General features: G+C 43.0%; 1 protein-coding gene across 1 annotated transcript; it reads right to left on the bottom strand.

Annotated features, from left to right (window-relative positions):
- Positions 1 to 4524: 4524 nt before the first annotated feature.
- On the bottom strand, positions 4525 to 15679 carry LOC121546558 (probable G-protein coupled receptor 173). The gene is made up of 3 exons (XM_041857811.1): positions 14913 to 15679; positions 14664 to 14726; positions 4525 to 5910 (listed from the first exon to the last, which is right to left on the bottom strand). The coding sequence occupies exon 3, from the start codon at positions 5710 to 5712 to the stop codon at positions 4549 to 4551; it is 1164 nt and encodes a 387-aa protein (XP_041713745.1). The 5' UTR covers positions 5713 to 5910; positions 14664 to 14726; positions 14913 to 15679; the 3' UTR covers positions 4525 to 4548.
- Between the last annotated feature and the right edge of the window lie 28 nt (positions 15680 to 15707).

Below are 15707 nucleotides of genomic sequence, written 5' to 3' on the forward strand. Positions count from 1 at the left end.
CCCTTTGCCTTGATGACAGCTTTGCACACTCTTGGCATTCTCTCAACCAGCTTCATGAGGTAGTCACCTGGAATGCATTTCAATTAACAGGTGTGCCTTGTTAAAAGTTCATTTGTGGTATACAGAAGATAGCCCTAATTGGTAAAAGACCAAGTCCATATTATGGCAAGAACAGCTCAAATAAGCAAAGAGAAACGACAGTCCATCATTACTTTAAGACATGAAGGTCAGTCAATACGGAACATTTCAAGAACTTTGAAGGTTTCTTCAAGTCCAGTCGCAAAAAACATCAAGCGCTATGATGAAACTGGCTCTCATGAGGACCGCCACAGGAAAAGAAGACCCAAAGTTACCTCTGCTGCAGAGGATAAGTTCATTAGAGTTAACTGCACCTCAGATTGCAGCCCAAATAAATGCTTCACAGAGTTCAAGTAACAGACACATCTCAACATCAACTGTTCAGAGGAGACTGTGTGAATCAGGCATTCATGGTTAAATTGCTGCAAAGAAACCACTACTAAAGGACACCAATAATAATAAGAGACTTGCTTGGGCCAAGAAACATGAGCAATGGACATTAGACTGGTGGAAATCTGTCCTTTGGTCTGATGAGTCCAAATGTGAGATTTTTGGTTCCAACCGCTGTGTCTTTGTGAGACGCAGAGTAGGTGAACGGGTGATCTCCGCATGTGTGGTTCCCACCGTGAAGCATGGAGGAGGAGGTGTGGGGGTGCTTTGCTGGTGACACTGTCAGTGATTTATTTAGAATTCAAGGCACACTTAACCAGCATGGCTACCACAGCATTCTGCAGCAATACGCCATCCCATCTGGTTTGCGCTTAGTGGGACTATAATTTGTTTTTCAACAGGACAATGACCCAACACACACCTCCAGGCTGTATAAGGGCTATTTAACCAAGAAGTAGAGCGATGGAGTGCTGCATCAGATGACCTGGCCTCCACAATCACCCGACCTCAACCCAATTGAGATGGTTTGGGATGAGTCGGACGGCAGAGTGAAGGAAAAGCAGCCAACAAGTGCTCAGCATACGTGGGAACTCCTTCTAGACTGTTGGAAAAGCATTCCTCATGAAGCTGGTTGAGAGAATGCCAAGAGTGTGCAAAGCTGTCATCAAGGCAAAGGGTGTACTTTGAAGAATCTCAAATATAAAATATATTTTTGATTTGTTTAACACTTATTTGGTTACTACATGATTCCATATGTGTTATTTCATAGTTTTTATGTCTTTACTATTATTCTACAATGTAGAAAATAGTAAGACAAAAAGAAAAACCCTGGAATTAGTAGGTGTGTCCAAACTTTTGACTGGTACTGTATGTGTCTGAAGAAGACAGCTTTTTCAGTGACATTTTAAATCCACAACATAAGTATGTATGTAGTTTCTCCACATACAGGGTCATAATAACTACAGCTGCACTGTAAAATCAGTGAACTTAGACAAGACATCAAATGAAACATTCAGAAGTCAAATTGGCTTTTGGATGGCTTTGGGCTTTTACAAAGCCAAAACACTACAGAAGAGGCAGAAATTGAATCAGTTCTATGACTAACAAAATGCAGTGTATTTCAAACCAAACAAAAATCACTTATTATAACATTCTTTTATATGATGTTATTCCTTTCACTGAGACACATTGGAAATTAATAATCATAGTAGCTGTGTGGATAGAACCACTCTTCCCAAGACAATCTCAAACTGTCTTCAACCTTTATATTCCCATTCAAGCAATAACAGAATCTCCATTGAGATAGAAGGCTCTGTAGTCCAATTTAGAGGAACTGCATGTGTAAAAAATGTTATACCTCTAGAGGCTCTGCAATTCAGTGGTTTAAGAAGACACACTTGTTGCATCAGGTTTTGAATGAACCTCATTGGTTTTAACACATTCAATTCTCTGTGTCAGGAACAGGCTGGGGATGAAAAAGACTTGAATAAGCATTTGCAGGAGTGACATTTTTCAAAATGCAACGTGTTTCTGGCCATTCCTATTCCCCAAATATCCTTGGTTTTCATCCCTCTAGCCTCTAAACATATGCACATTCATACTTACGTACAGAAACAACACTCACACACACATGCATGGTAAAAATATGATGACCGGGAACCCCCCCTTCAACTTCCATTGTCCATATAATACACATTAAATAGTACAGAGGTCACAGTTAATTTACAAAAGGTAGTGTGCCTGAAGCAACTAAAAAAGCACTGTCAGGCATTTCTGCTTATCAAAAAATCACTCCTGGTCTCCCTCCTTCCCTCCCCAACACCAAAATTCACACATCTTTTTTTACCATTCCTTGTTTTCACAGATCAATACACAACACCAGCCTCATCCCCTTCCCCCTCCCATTGATAAGAGAAGAAACAACAACAAAAATTCTGAAAGAAATCCACAATAATCCAGGAAGGGCTTTTGTTAATTCCATTAATTGTCCATTTTGGATTAAAGTCTCCTCTGTCCTTTGCACACAATTGTACACTCCCGTGTTACAATTTGGCAAGTGTTTTTTCTCTAATACCATCCTTGTTAAAGTTTTGGACTGGAGCTTTTATTTTTAGGTTGCGAGGGGTGAGAGATATGTGTCCCCCGAAAGTCATTAATTACACAGTGTTGTGTTTCCCCATTAGTTGGATTAATCCCTTGATGTTTATTACTTCAACACATAGAGGCATACAGCTGTCAACTCTTTCTTGCATTAGTTATGAACATTTTTTTTTTGTTACAGAGTAAGGCCATAACCCAGATATTAGAAATAACAATTCAATTTTCTGTTGCTTTTTCATTGTTATTGTTAGTTTGTGTCATTGTTATTGTTTGCAGACAACAGTAGAGCAATTAGAAAACCAAAAGAAACGTACAGTTGTATCCTCAAAGGGATAGTATCATGTTCCAGACCTCTCCTTGACATTCACTTAAGATATTACAATCTCTGTGTCCTGGCCTACACTTGGTTAGCATTCTGGTTCAAGTCTAAATCATGTTAAGAAAAAAACAATTGATTTATCATCAATTCCTCAGATGTGCAAAAATATAAATGGGCAAACTTTGCCCCCAACCCTCTTCCTAGAACTTCATGTGCAGTGATGATGTCATCAAAGATAAATAACTTTATCCTATCTGAAGATATAAACATTCTGATTTAGCTTTTATGAACATTACTATCAACTGTCTTTTTAAACAATTTACGATTGATAAAGAGATTTCCAAGGTATTCAATCATCTGTAACAATACCACCTGCAGCAACAGGAATTTAGCAAGAGCACTGAACATTTTCTGTTAATGTATCGTTTTAAAGTGGCCTCAGATTCTCATAGTTTGTACTTGATTGGGGCATTGTTTTGTTTACGTTATCCTCAGAAATCATGGGATAACACAAATATCAGCTAAACATGCACTTCATAATTCTGTCTGACTATTAACACTTCACAATTAGTATCTACTCATTTCTGTTCAACGCTAATGAACACAAGATCAAACTTTTCTCGATGGCAACTCTTGTTAACACGTGTTTTTCCCCATATCCCATAGTTCACTGATTTGAGGTGTTCGTTAGACCAAATGAGAATGTAATAGCACATTTTCGTAACGTATGACCATGCCATAATAACTTTTGCTGACTTTCCATGATAGCCTCTTGTCAGTTTTCTACTTCCATCGACTTCACTAAATCTTGCAAGTTTTCTAGGGTATTAGTTGTTCAAATCATCTAAATGAATGTAGATTTCAAGATGGACAAATAAATAAACATAATAATTAATCTGATAAACTCCAAATAAACCCATGAGAGTTCCTGAATATGCTATTTGTACAAAACTCATATTTTCTCTGTTTGACTGTGTTACTGATGCCTTTGATTCAAGCAGTTGAAGGAAGCAGTTTCATATTTGTTCCACATTAAAAGTAAGAATACATACATGCATCTGAAATTGACTTTTTTGTTGTTGGTTCAGTCTCGTATTCGTTCTGTGTGGAGAAGGCCATTTATTTCAAAAAAGACAAAACATTTGAAAAAAAATGGCAGATAGCAGTTTAATGTAACTGATCTGAAATGATACCAAATCTATATGCTGGAGTCAAAGGTGTTTTTGGTTTCATAATACAATGCGGAAATAATACATTCTTTCTATAATAATTTGAGACCAACAATTGGTTTCATGGTTTCTACACTGCAGCAACCACATGCCTGTTTCTGTGTGTAATACTCCCCCAATAAGACTTTAGAAAAACAATTTAGAACATCCCAAATGAGCTTGAAATGCCTCTGCTCTCCTCTGACAAGGAGAAACCCAGATACATCACACAGAGGTGAATGGAATTCTGAAAATCTCACCTCTTCAGCAGTTCCAGACTGACACCCACCCCTTTTAAATCATCTTGCACTGAATCAAAGGCCACAACAACTAAAATGGTCCCTCAGCCACCCGAACAACTCCCAGACATCCCTGCCAACCCCCTCCCCCCAACCCCCCGGCCCTCCCCATCCTCCCCACCCTCCCCAGGTAACGACCGCCCACCGTCCCCCATCACATGACGCGGTAAGGCTCTCGGGGCAGATGAGGTTTAGTCCTACAGCTGGCTGGCAGGTGGGACAGGAGCCCCTTCTTCAGGTCCTTGTTGAGGAAGAAGCAGACAATGGGGTTTACCCCTGCCTGGGCGAAGCTCATCCATACAGTGGTGGAGAGGTACCGGTGCGGTATGGTGCAGGCCTTCACAAACACCCGCCAGTAGCAGGCCACTATGTAGGGCGACCACAGCACCAGGAACAACAGGGTGATCACGTAGAACATCCTGCCGAGCTGCTTCTCCGCCTTGAACTCCTCCATGCCCAGCAGGCGCCGGTTCTGGTTGTGCAAGTTCTGCCGGATGCCCAGCAGGGTGGGCGGCATGGGGCCCCGACCAAAGCCTGCGATCCAGTTGGCTGCCGCCTGGCCGGTGGCGCCAGGCCCGTGGAAGGTCCAGTTTTGGCTAATGGCTGGCACCATCTGGACGGGCTTCATCTTGCGGTGCTTGTACTCAAAGAGCAGCAGTTTCATGTAGACCACGTGCGTGGCCAGGATCAGCACAGCCAGCATCAGCATAAAGCCCAGTGTGTCGTTTGCCTTGAAGTAGCGGTGCTCGAAGATGCACTGGTCCTCCTCGCGGATGAACTTGTAGGTGCCCACATCAAAGACGGGTGGGAAGGCCATGGCCACCGACAGTGTCCACACCATGCACACCACCGCCACGCACGTCCAGAAGGTCATACGCTTGGAGTAGAAGCGGTGGTGGGCGATGGCCATGTAGCGCGTCACGCTGATGCAAAAGAGCATGAAGGCGGCATGGAAGCAGAAGAGCACGGCCATGAAGGCCACCACCTTGCAGCTGAGCACGCTGTAGGTCCAGGTCGAGCCGTTCTTGATGGACACCAGCACGAAGGGGAAGCAGACGGCCGAGCGGATGGTGTCGGCCAGGCACAGGTCCAGCAGGAAGTAGTAGGGGGCCTTGTGCAGGGCCCGGTCCCTGAGGACCAACAGTGACACCACCAGGTTACCCACCAGGCTGATGCAGATGATCAGCCCCAGTAGGACCAGTTTGATGTAGGTAGACACGGCTGACGACGGGCCCCCGACTGCCATCCCTCCCGTCGTGGCCACCACCGCCGCCAGGGGACCGCCGAGCCCCTCGCTGCTTTCGTTGCCATTGGCCATCCCTTTGTCTCCCGGGTCACGCCCTCTTTTCTTCTGAAATCCACTCCTCCTTCTCCCTCTCCTCCTCCGCCTCCTCCTCCAGCTGCCCTTTCGTTCGTCCTCGTGGTTGCCTCTCCTTTTGATCTCACATTTTGCACTGAGCCCCTCGTTTCCTGTAGCTCTACCCCTCAGTGCCTCTTCTTCTCACAGCTTCAGCTGCTGTAAACAGGAAGTAAGAACAGCAAGCATTAAACGTTTGGATGGGCTTCCAGGTCTGACATCAGTTGGGGATAATACAGTGTAAGCGTTTGCAGGGAATATACTGTATAAGGTTAAATATGAGAGGTGTGACTTAAGGTGTGTGTCTCTTGGCTTTTCTAATATTACAATAGAATGCTTTTATGATTCCAGCATTGGCCTAGCTGGACTGCAGCAGTTGTTTTGTGAAATGTCAAAATGTCCAGGAAGTGGTGGTTATGATATGCAATGATTACCTAACTGTCAATATCGTGTTAGGCCAATATGGAGTTAGGTAAGTGTATGAAGTGTGAGACACAGCCATTCTACCCAACTGTGTAACTACCTATATGTACATACAGTGGGTTCCATAATTATTGGATCCCTTGATAAGGATGAGCAAAAAATACTGTATAAAATAAATAATACAAATACTGAGCTAACTTGTATGCTCATTTTGTTTAACAAGTACTACAAAAAAATATTGAATATCATTTTTTCAATACTCCAGCACCATTTTTACATTTGGCACAGTGGTAGTGCATTATCAGAAATTGGGTAGTGCATCATCAGTTCCTCTTGTCATGTTAGTCATTGCATACCTTAGAGAGCTATTTATAACTTGTCAGAAATGTCCAGATCAACTAGCCCATGTCAGCTAAGGCTTTTTAGCTAGCTATATGTAGCCCATATATATTGTTGTAAGTTTTTAGTCACTCAAATATCATATGACATGGCAAAATGTATAAAATTGCACAAAAATTAGCTTTAAAACTGCAAAATGTTATTTGCACCCCGACAAAATCTGTAGAATTGCAGGAAATAAGCTTTAAACCTGCAAAATTATTTCCAGTGAACAGTTTGTGTCATGAACAGTGATGGTGCCCATAGAAATAGACGTGGCGCGGATGTTCCCCAATGCTGAAAGGGGGGCCCGAGGGAAAAAGTGTGTGAACCCCTGTCTTAAGTGAGCTATTTATAACTTGTTAGAAATGTCCAGATCAACTAGCCCATGTCAGCTAACGATAAAGATGAAGAAAAAAAGACTGTATAAAATACATAATACAAATACTGAGCTATATTGTATGCTACCAAAAAATGTATTACTAATTACTAATACTAATACAATTGCTCAGAGAAAGATTTTGTTTAACAAGTAATACAAAATATAAGAAAGGTATGGATCAAAATGATTGGATCATCTGTTTTCAATTCTCCAGCACCCTCCCCTTGCGAGGATAACGACACTGAGCCTTTTTCTAAAATGTTTTATGAAATTGGAGAACACATTGGGAGAGATCTTAGACCATTCCTCCATTTGGAATCTTTCCAGATCCTTGATATCCTTCGTCTGTGCTTATGGATTGCTCTCTTCAATTCAAACAACACATTTCCAATGGGGTTCAAGTCTGGAGACTGAGATGGCCATTGCAAAATTTTGATTTTATGGTAAATTAACAATTTCTTTGTGGATTTTGGTGTGTGCTTGGTGTTATTGTCTTGCTAGAAGATTCACTTGCGGCCCAGTTTCAGCCTCCTGGCAGAGGCAACCTGTTTTTTGACTAGGAATGGTCTAAGATCCCTCTCAATGTGTTCTCCAATCTCATAAAACATTTGAGAAAAAGGCTCTGTGTCGTTATCCTCGCAAGGGGAGAGGGATGAGCAGCTCAGCGAAAATGGAGGAAAACTAAACTTCTTGAGGACCAATCATCCTTCTACTCCCTCCTCTCTACCTTCTCTTCTGTATCCACTGCTAAAGCTGTTTTCTATCACTCTCAATTCCAAGCCTCCAACCCTGGGAAAATCTTTTCCACCTTCTCCTTCCTCCATAATCCTCCACCTCTTCTCCCTCCTTCCTCTCTCTCTGAAGACGACTTTGTTAACCACTTTGAAAAAAAGGTTGACGACATCCTCTCCTCATTCACACAGCATACTGAGTCCACTGGTCCCACTCACACAGAACTAACCTACGCCTTGACCTCTTTCTTCCCTCTCTCTCCAGCCGCCCGACATCCTGCCCACTCAACGGCCATCCCCTCTTCCCTTCTCCAGACCATCTCTGGAGACCTTCTCCCATTCCTCACTTCCCTCATCAACTCATCCCTGACCACTGGCTGCATCCCCTCTGACTTCAAGATGGCCAGAGTTGCTCCCCTCCTCAAGAAACCAACACTCGACCCCTCTGATCGGTATCCCTTCTTTCTTTTCTTTCCAAAACACTTGAGCGTGCTTTCTCTGACCAACTCGCTCGTTATCTCGCTCAGAACGATCTTCTTGACACTAATCAGTCAGGCTTCAAGATGGGTCACTCAACTGAGACTGCTCTTCTCTGTGCCAAAGCTGACTCTCTCTCTGCTGTTCTCATCCTCCTTGATCTATCTGTTGCCTTCGACGCCGTGAATTACCAGACCCTCCTCTCCACCCTCTCAGGGCTGGGCGTCTCAGGCTCTGCACACTCCTGGATTGCATCCTACTTGGCATGTGCTCCTACCAGGTGGCGTGGAGAGGATCTGTGCCTGCACCACGTGCTCTCACTACTGGTGTACCCCAGGGCTCGGTTCTAGGCCCTCTCCTCTTTTCTCTATACACCAAGTCACTCGGCTCTGCATATCCTCTCATGGTCTCTCCTATCATTGCTATGTGGATGACACTCAACTACTTTTCTCATTCCCCCCTTCTGACACCCAGGTGGCGACACGCATCTCTGCGTGCCTGGCAGATATCTCCGCTTGGATGTCGGCCCACCACCTCAAGCTAAACCTCGAAAAGACGGAGCTGCTCTTCCTCCCAAGCCCTCTCCATCAGGGTCGACAACTCTACGGTGTCCCCAAGTTCTCTCTACAACCATCCCAAGTTCTCTCATGTCACCCCGCTCCTCCATACACTCCACTACGCGGGCATCCACTACAAGACCATAGTGCTTGCCTATGGAGCAGCAAGGGGAACTGCCCTTCCCTACCTTCAGCCTATGCTCAAACCCTACATCCAAACCTGAGTGCTCCGTTCTGCCACCTCTGGTCTCCTGGCTGTCCCACCCCTACGGGAACAGTGGCGGGTCCAGGGGGTGCTAAGCTAACGCTAGTTAGAATTGGCTTGCAAAACGACCTTTAACTTCCTTCATACTGGACACAGATGCATAAAAATGGTATCCCCGAACTATCCCTTTAACTAATTTTCCATCTTTATGGCCAAGTCTGTCCCACCTGGATTTATCCCAAAATAAAGTTCTGCCTGCAGTTGTTTACAACATGAATACATTGTACTAAAGCTATCTTCGAGCATAATACAAGGCCTGTAATACACAATCAATTGTCATAATAGTGGAGGAAGATGTTCAAGTCTGAAAACATCATCCTCGGAATTACACAAATCATTTGTCCCATGGAATCAATCAATTGTTTCTCCAAGGGTGAAACAAGGCTCACATAGGCATCTGCTGTAGCATGCTGTGGAACATCTTCTCCTTCCCCCTCAGCACCAATCATATCAGCTGTTTTCTCCACACGCTACATGGCATGCCAGCAACTAGTCTGTCACGGTAATTACTTCGCTTGTTGCTAGGCTACAACAACTTACATTATTTTTCTGTGTGTGTGTGAGTGTGTGTGTGTGTATATATGCTTGTGTCTGTGAGTGAGAGACTGTGTGTGTGTTGAGGGGGGTTTCTATGTGTATGAGGGGAGGGTGTGTGTGTTTGTGTGTGTGTGTGTGTGAAGGAGATGGGGGAGGGAAAACAAATCACTTGTGAAGTTGAGATGGCATTTGCTTGCTGAGGCTTCATTGGTGCAGTCACTTTGGGGACCACTGACCAGGCATGTACAAAAGAGGTTGCATTGCACAGTGACACCTGAGATGTACAGTATGTCTGATAGCTCAGTGGTGTGTACAGTCGTGGTCAAAAGTTTTGAGAATGACACAAGTATTGGTCTTCACAAAGTTCGCTGCTTCAGTGTTATGAGATATTTTTGTCAGATGTTAATATGGTATACTGAAGTATAATTACAAGCATTCCATAAGTGTCAAAGGCTTTTATTGACAATTACATTAAGTTTATGCAAAGAGTCAATATTTGCAGTGTTGACCCTTCTTTTTAAGACCTCTGCAATCCGCCCCTGGCATGCTGTCAATTAACTTCTGGGCCACATCCTGACTGATGGCAGCCCATTCTTGCATAATCAATGCTTGGAGTTTGTCAGAATTTGTGGGTTTTTGTTTGTCCACCCGCCTCTTGAGGATCGACCACAAGTTCTCAATGGGATTAAGGTCTGGGGAGTTTCCTGGCCATGGACCCAAAATGTCGATGTTTTGTTCCCCGAGCCACTTAGTTATCACTTTTGCCTTATGGCAAGGTGCTCCATCATGCTGGAAAAGGCATTGGTCGTCACCAAACTGTTCTTGGATGGTTGGGAGAAGTTGCTCTCGGAGGATGTGTTGGTACCATTCTTTATTCATGGCTGTGTTCTTAGGCAAAATTGTGAGTGAGCCCACTCCCTTGGCTGAGAAGCAACCCCACACATGAATGGTCTCAGGATGCTTTACTGTTGGCATGACACAGGACTGATGGTAGCGCTCACCTTGTCTTCTCCGGACAAGGTGTTTTCCGGATGCCCCAAACAATCGGAAAGGGGATTCATCAGAGAAAATGACTTTACCCCAGTCCTCAGCAGTCCAATCCCTGTACCTTTTGAAGAATATCAGTCTGTCTCTGATGTTTTTCCTGGAGAGAAGTGGCTTCCTTGCTGCCCTTCTTGACACCAGGCCATCCTCCAAAAGTCTTCGCCTCACTGTGCGTGCAGATGCACTCACATCTGCCAGCTGCCATTCCTGAGCAAGCTCTGCACTGGTGGTGCCCCGATCCCGCAGCTGAATCAACTTTAGGAGACGGTCCTGGTGCTTGCTGGACTTTCTTGGGCGCCCTGACGCCTTCTTCACATCAATTGAACCTCTCTCCTTTAAGTTCTTGATGATCCGATAAATGGTTGATTTAGGTGCAATCTTACTAGCAGCAATATCCTTGCCTGTGAAGCCCTTTTTGTGCAAAGCAATGATGACGGCACGTGTTTCCTTGCAGGTAACCATGGTTAACAGAGGAAGAACAATGATTTCAAGCACCACCCTCCTTTTAAAGCTTCCAGTCTGTTATTCTAACTCAATCAGCATGACAGAGTGATCTCCAGCCTTGTCCTCGTCAACACTCTCACCTGTGTCAACGAGAAAATCACTGACATGATGGCAGCTGGTCCTTTTGTGGCGGGGCTGAAATGCAGTGGAAATGTTTTTTGGGGATTAAGTTCATTTTCATGGCAAAGAGGGATTTTGCAATTCATCTGATCACTCTTCATGACATTCTGGAGTATATGCAAATTGCCATCATCAAAACTGAGGCAGCAGACTTTTTCAAAACTTTTGACCACGACTGTATGTGTAGGTGTCTGTGCATGCTCTCTTGTGTGTGTGTGATGGGAGTCAATCGGTATTGACCACTCCACCACACTCATTTGTATTGATGATAGCTTCGGAAGTGATCGGTGGAATGCACAGGTGATGATTATGGAGTATGTGAGTCCTACAGGAGAGAGAAGGGCTCAGACCCATTGTTTCACCGCAGGCATACTAATGTATTTCTGTCACAGTAATTACAGCAGCTTGTTGCTAGGCTACAGGACCATTCTGCCTTGTGCTGTGCTTTTCTGTGTATGTGTGTGTGTGTGTGTGTGTGTGTGTGCGTGCGTGCGTGCGTGCGTGCGTGCGTGCGTGTATAAGACTATATTCACTATTGTGATGAATGGTGGGGGCATTGATAGTTTCAGATGGAGAATAGCCATGGTTTCGTTTTTTCTGGGGAGTGCATACCATATGAGAAGGCCAATGAAGGTATCACACAATAAACTGTTTTCAGTTATTAGTGCACCCATAGTTAGTTCTCAAAGTATATGATAACACTTCAGAATAATTGTCTTAATAAACAATAATTTATACATAGAGTAAAATCATTATGCACATTTAGAATAATTTCTAAAACAACAGAAGCATACCTGAGTATTTATAATGGCGTACTAATTTGTGGTCCTCTGTAGCTCAGCTGGTAGAGCACGGCGCTTGTAACGCCAAGGTAGTGGGTTCGATCCCCGGGACCACCCATACACACAAAAAATATATATATATATAATGTATGCACGCATGACTGTAAGTCGCTTTGGATAAAAGCGTCTGCTAAATGGCATATTATTATTATTATTATAATTAAGGTTATTATAAAGTGCTAACACAGTTACTCATAGTAACCCATTGGTCCCTGGTGAACCCAGTTCTCCTTTATTCAAAATAACACCTATATTATTGAATAATAATGCTTATATTAATGAATAAGAACTGAAATACATTTACAACCAATTTCAATATGGCATATATAAAAAAATACCCATAGGGGCCTATATTCTTGTTAATTGCCTAATATCTCATATAAATATATTTGTCCATTTTTTATTTATTATAATAAATTCGATATTTCAGATATAAACAGGGGCTTACCTAATTAGTAATGAGAATTCCACTCCATGGACATGTGATTGTTTTTTTGTTTTTTATAAACCAAAGCAATGTCACATTTTTGTGTTGCTAGCTATAGAAAGGGACTGTGGAATCTTTTGACTCTGTTCACATGATGTAATACTATGGTCATGTAGACATAATGTCTTCTATATTAGCATTCACCATGGTTACATTTGTGGAATAATATAGATTCCAGCAAGCACTCTGTGGGTTGCACCAGGGCAGGACCTAGCCTTTTGGGGGCACTTCGCAAGATATGTACGTTTTAAAGTAAATTTCCTGCAATTATACACATTTTGCCATGGGGCGTTGAGAAAATGTTAAGGTGGCCGGGGGCCTTATATGGAGATAAATAATCTATAATCCAAATATAAGGCTCTGGGCTATTACATTTCATGTGACTTTATTAGTCTAAGTGGCATGAACCTTTGTGGCTAGAACATTAGAACAGGTTGTAGAAGGCCTACAGTCAGTGCCGGCTCTAGCCTTTTGGGGGCCCTAAGCGAGATTTGGTTTGGGGCAATTTTATAACACATTTCATGCAATTCTACTCATTTGCCATGGGGCAGAGAGAAATGTTTGCAGTTTTAAAGCTCATGTCCTGCAATTCTACACATTTTGCCATGACTTATGCCATGTTAATGACATCTGAGTGAGAGTGACTAACAAAATCAATGGGGGCCCCTGGAGGTCAGGGACCCAGGGCACCTACCTTGCGTGCCCGGTCGGTATTCGGCCTTGAAGTTCAGGTAACTTGCTAGACTAACTTACCAATCTAAAAATGTTAAGATGATTTGTCTAATTGAGTGACTGTCAATGACTGACAAAACAAGAGAAAAATTGCTGATGCACAACCAAATTTCGAACTTGCACCTTGTGTATTCTACTATTCTAACTCTCAACAGTAAGTTAGTTAGTTCCTAAATGTTTTTAATTAAAACATTTTGGGGGGGTTGGGGGCCCTAAGCGACCGCTTATGTCGCTTATGCCTGGAGTCGGCCCTGCCTACAGGTGTAAGGCACAACAGAGCCTGGTGACACCATTTTAGAGGCCAAAAAAGTACAAGAGAAATAGGCATATGAAGAATAGATTATTAGATATATACAGAAAGATATGGGTTTGATTTTAGGAATGGGGTAGGCCTAAGGTAGCCTTCCATTAAACAGGTGAGTGGGAAAAGAGTTCAAACGATGGGAAAAAACAAAGACATTGATGAGGTAAGATTACATCGTCATGTGTATGCCTATATCATTTTGATTGCAAAATGGCTATAGGGATATATAGTCCTTATCCTAAGAGGTTCACAGGAATACCGAGAGGTTATGGATCATGAAGGGAGGGGCCTGGAGAAATTGGAGTGGGTTGGTGGTAGAGGGCTGAGCCATTGTCAAGAACTGGATAGCAACAGCAATAGAGTACCGCTGCCATGGTCGCGGTGGGAGGAGGCGACGCGGAATTCACCAACCAAAGGAGCCGGAATCACTCTGACACTGTTCAACACCGACCGAATGCAATTATAAACAACGGTATTAGAATATGAATAAACGAATCCAGGGCTTGGGGAAAATACAATAGGTTTAGTGGTAGGCTTGACGCGTCATGTTTGAAGTTAAATAAATGCATGAACAATTGCGTATAGGCCAAGAGCCTATTGTAGGCTGTGTAGGCAAGCATTCAACCTGCTCCGATCCTGTCAGAATTCATGAACAGATGATGTTGATAATAATTCATCACCAAGGGCTGATGACGAGACCCCAACACCCCAGTTGCATCGCATTCGCAAATGGGTGGACCTGTATCGATGCTGTCATAACGGAAATTTGCCCAGTGAATAATATAGCTACCGATTGATATTGCCCCGTGTCCATAATGCGGTTCCCTGTTGTAATTTACCACAGGGCATCGATCACACATATGCCACTTAAGTCTGCAGTGGTGGGTGTCGACTATAATAACCAGAAGATTGTAAGGGCCTACATGTACAGTTTGTCTATGGCATGCGTCATGGGGCTGCGTGAATCATAACAGTAATAGGCTATGTTGTAGCCAAAAAAATGGGTTTCACACGCGTTAACAAATTAACCAGGTACCCGAGGGAAAGAATAAGGCTACGTGAGGCCTAGGAGTAATAACAAAAACACCGAAACAAAAATATGACATAGGAAGGTGAAAGGAAATCTTACCTTATTTATGATGCTTGTCCTCGAGACAAAGGCTTAGGATTTTATTCTAGGCCGTATGGGGAGCTTGTTGCAGTCCACATTAAACATATAAGGATTCAAAGATCATGGTAAAGCAACAGTAAATGGCATAGAGGGGTCAACAAAACTAGCATAAATTTCAAATATAATCCACAATGAACGTCGACCTCCACAATTAAATTATTGAAAACATAAAGAATAAATTAATTAATTTATACAGGGTATTGTCACCTCAGTAGAATCGTCCAGATCTTAATGCACATATAATTTTGCTTTTGCAAGGCTCCCCCCGTCAATTAAGCCTGTTGCAGACTTCTTAAATAAACACAGGTTTTAAAGAACAAAAAGGATCGTTTCCTCTTTTTTCGTGTGCATGTCATGTCTTCGGGTTTTCCATAAAGCTCTCCCAATGTTCAGCAATAAATTCCCATCACACTGACAGAATAGAACAAATGGGTAAATTCCAATTCTGACAATTTTTGCTGTTTTCAAATACTTATTTCTCGGTGAATGTCATCAACTGGATCCTATCACTGGTAAACGCATCTCAATTCTGAAACTAACGGTGGTCATATTACAGAACAATACGCTTTTATTGTGGGTCTTGCTGTGCTTGTTGGATTCTCCATCAAAAAAAGAGACGCCTTTTTTCCACCATTCTAGTCTCCAGTGACTTTATATTTTCAGTGATAACCCATCCTCTTCCATATCCAACTGTAGGCCTATATGCGGACTCCGTTCAGAGTGCAGTTATCCTATTTGAAAATATGTGCGCTGTGCATATAGGCGCCCTATATATTTAAAAATGCACCCGTCTGGTTTGGTCTTTGATGGAATTGAAAAAAAAGATTCCTTGTTTGCGGTGATAAATCCCAAATCCCAGGTCTTTCACAGACATGTCAAGTCGTTCGGAATCCAGCCTCAGTCATTGTATAAATAATGACCAAAATGAAATGGCTGTTAGCGATGGTGAATTGGAAACAGCGGCTTTCGTCTATGCGCCGAGCCTTGGTTTTCCCTCGGCTC

This window comes from Coregonus clupeaformis, chromosome 30 (genome assembly GCF_020615455.1).
Source record: "Coregonus clupeaformis isolate EN_2021a chromosome 30, ASM2061545v1, whole genome shotgun sequence".
NCBI lineage: Eukaryota > Metazoa > Chordata > Actinopteri > Salmoniformes > Salmonidae > Coregonus > Coregonus clupeaformis.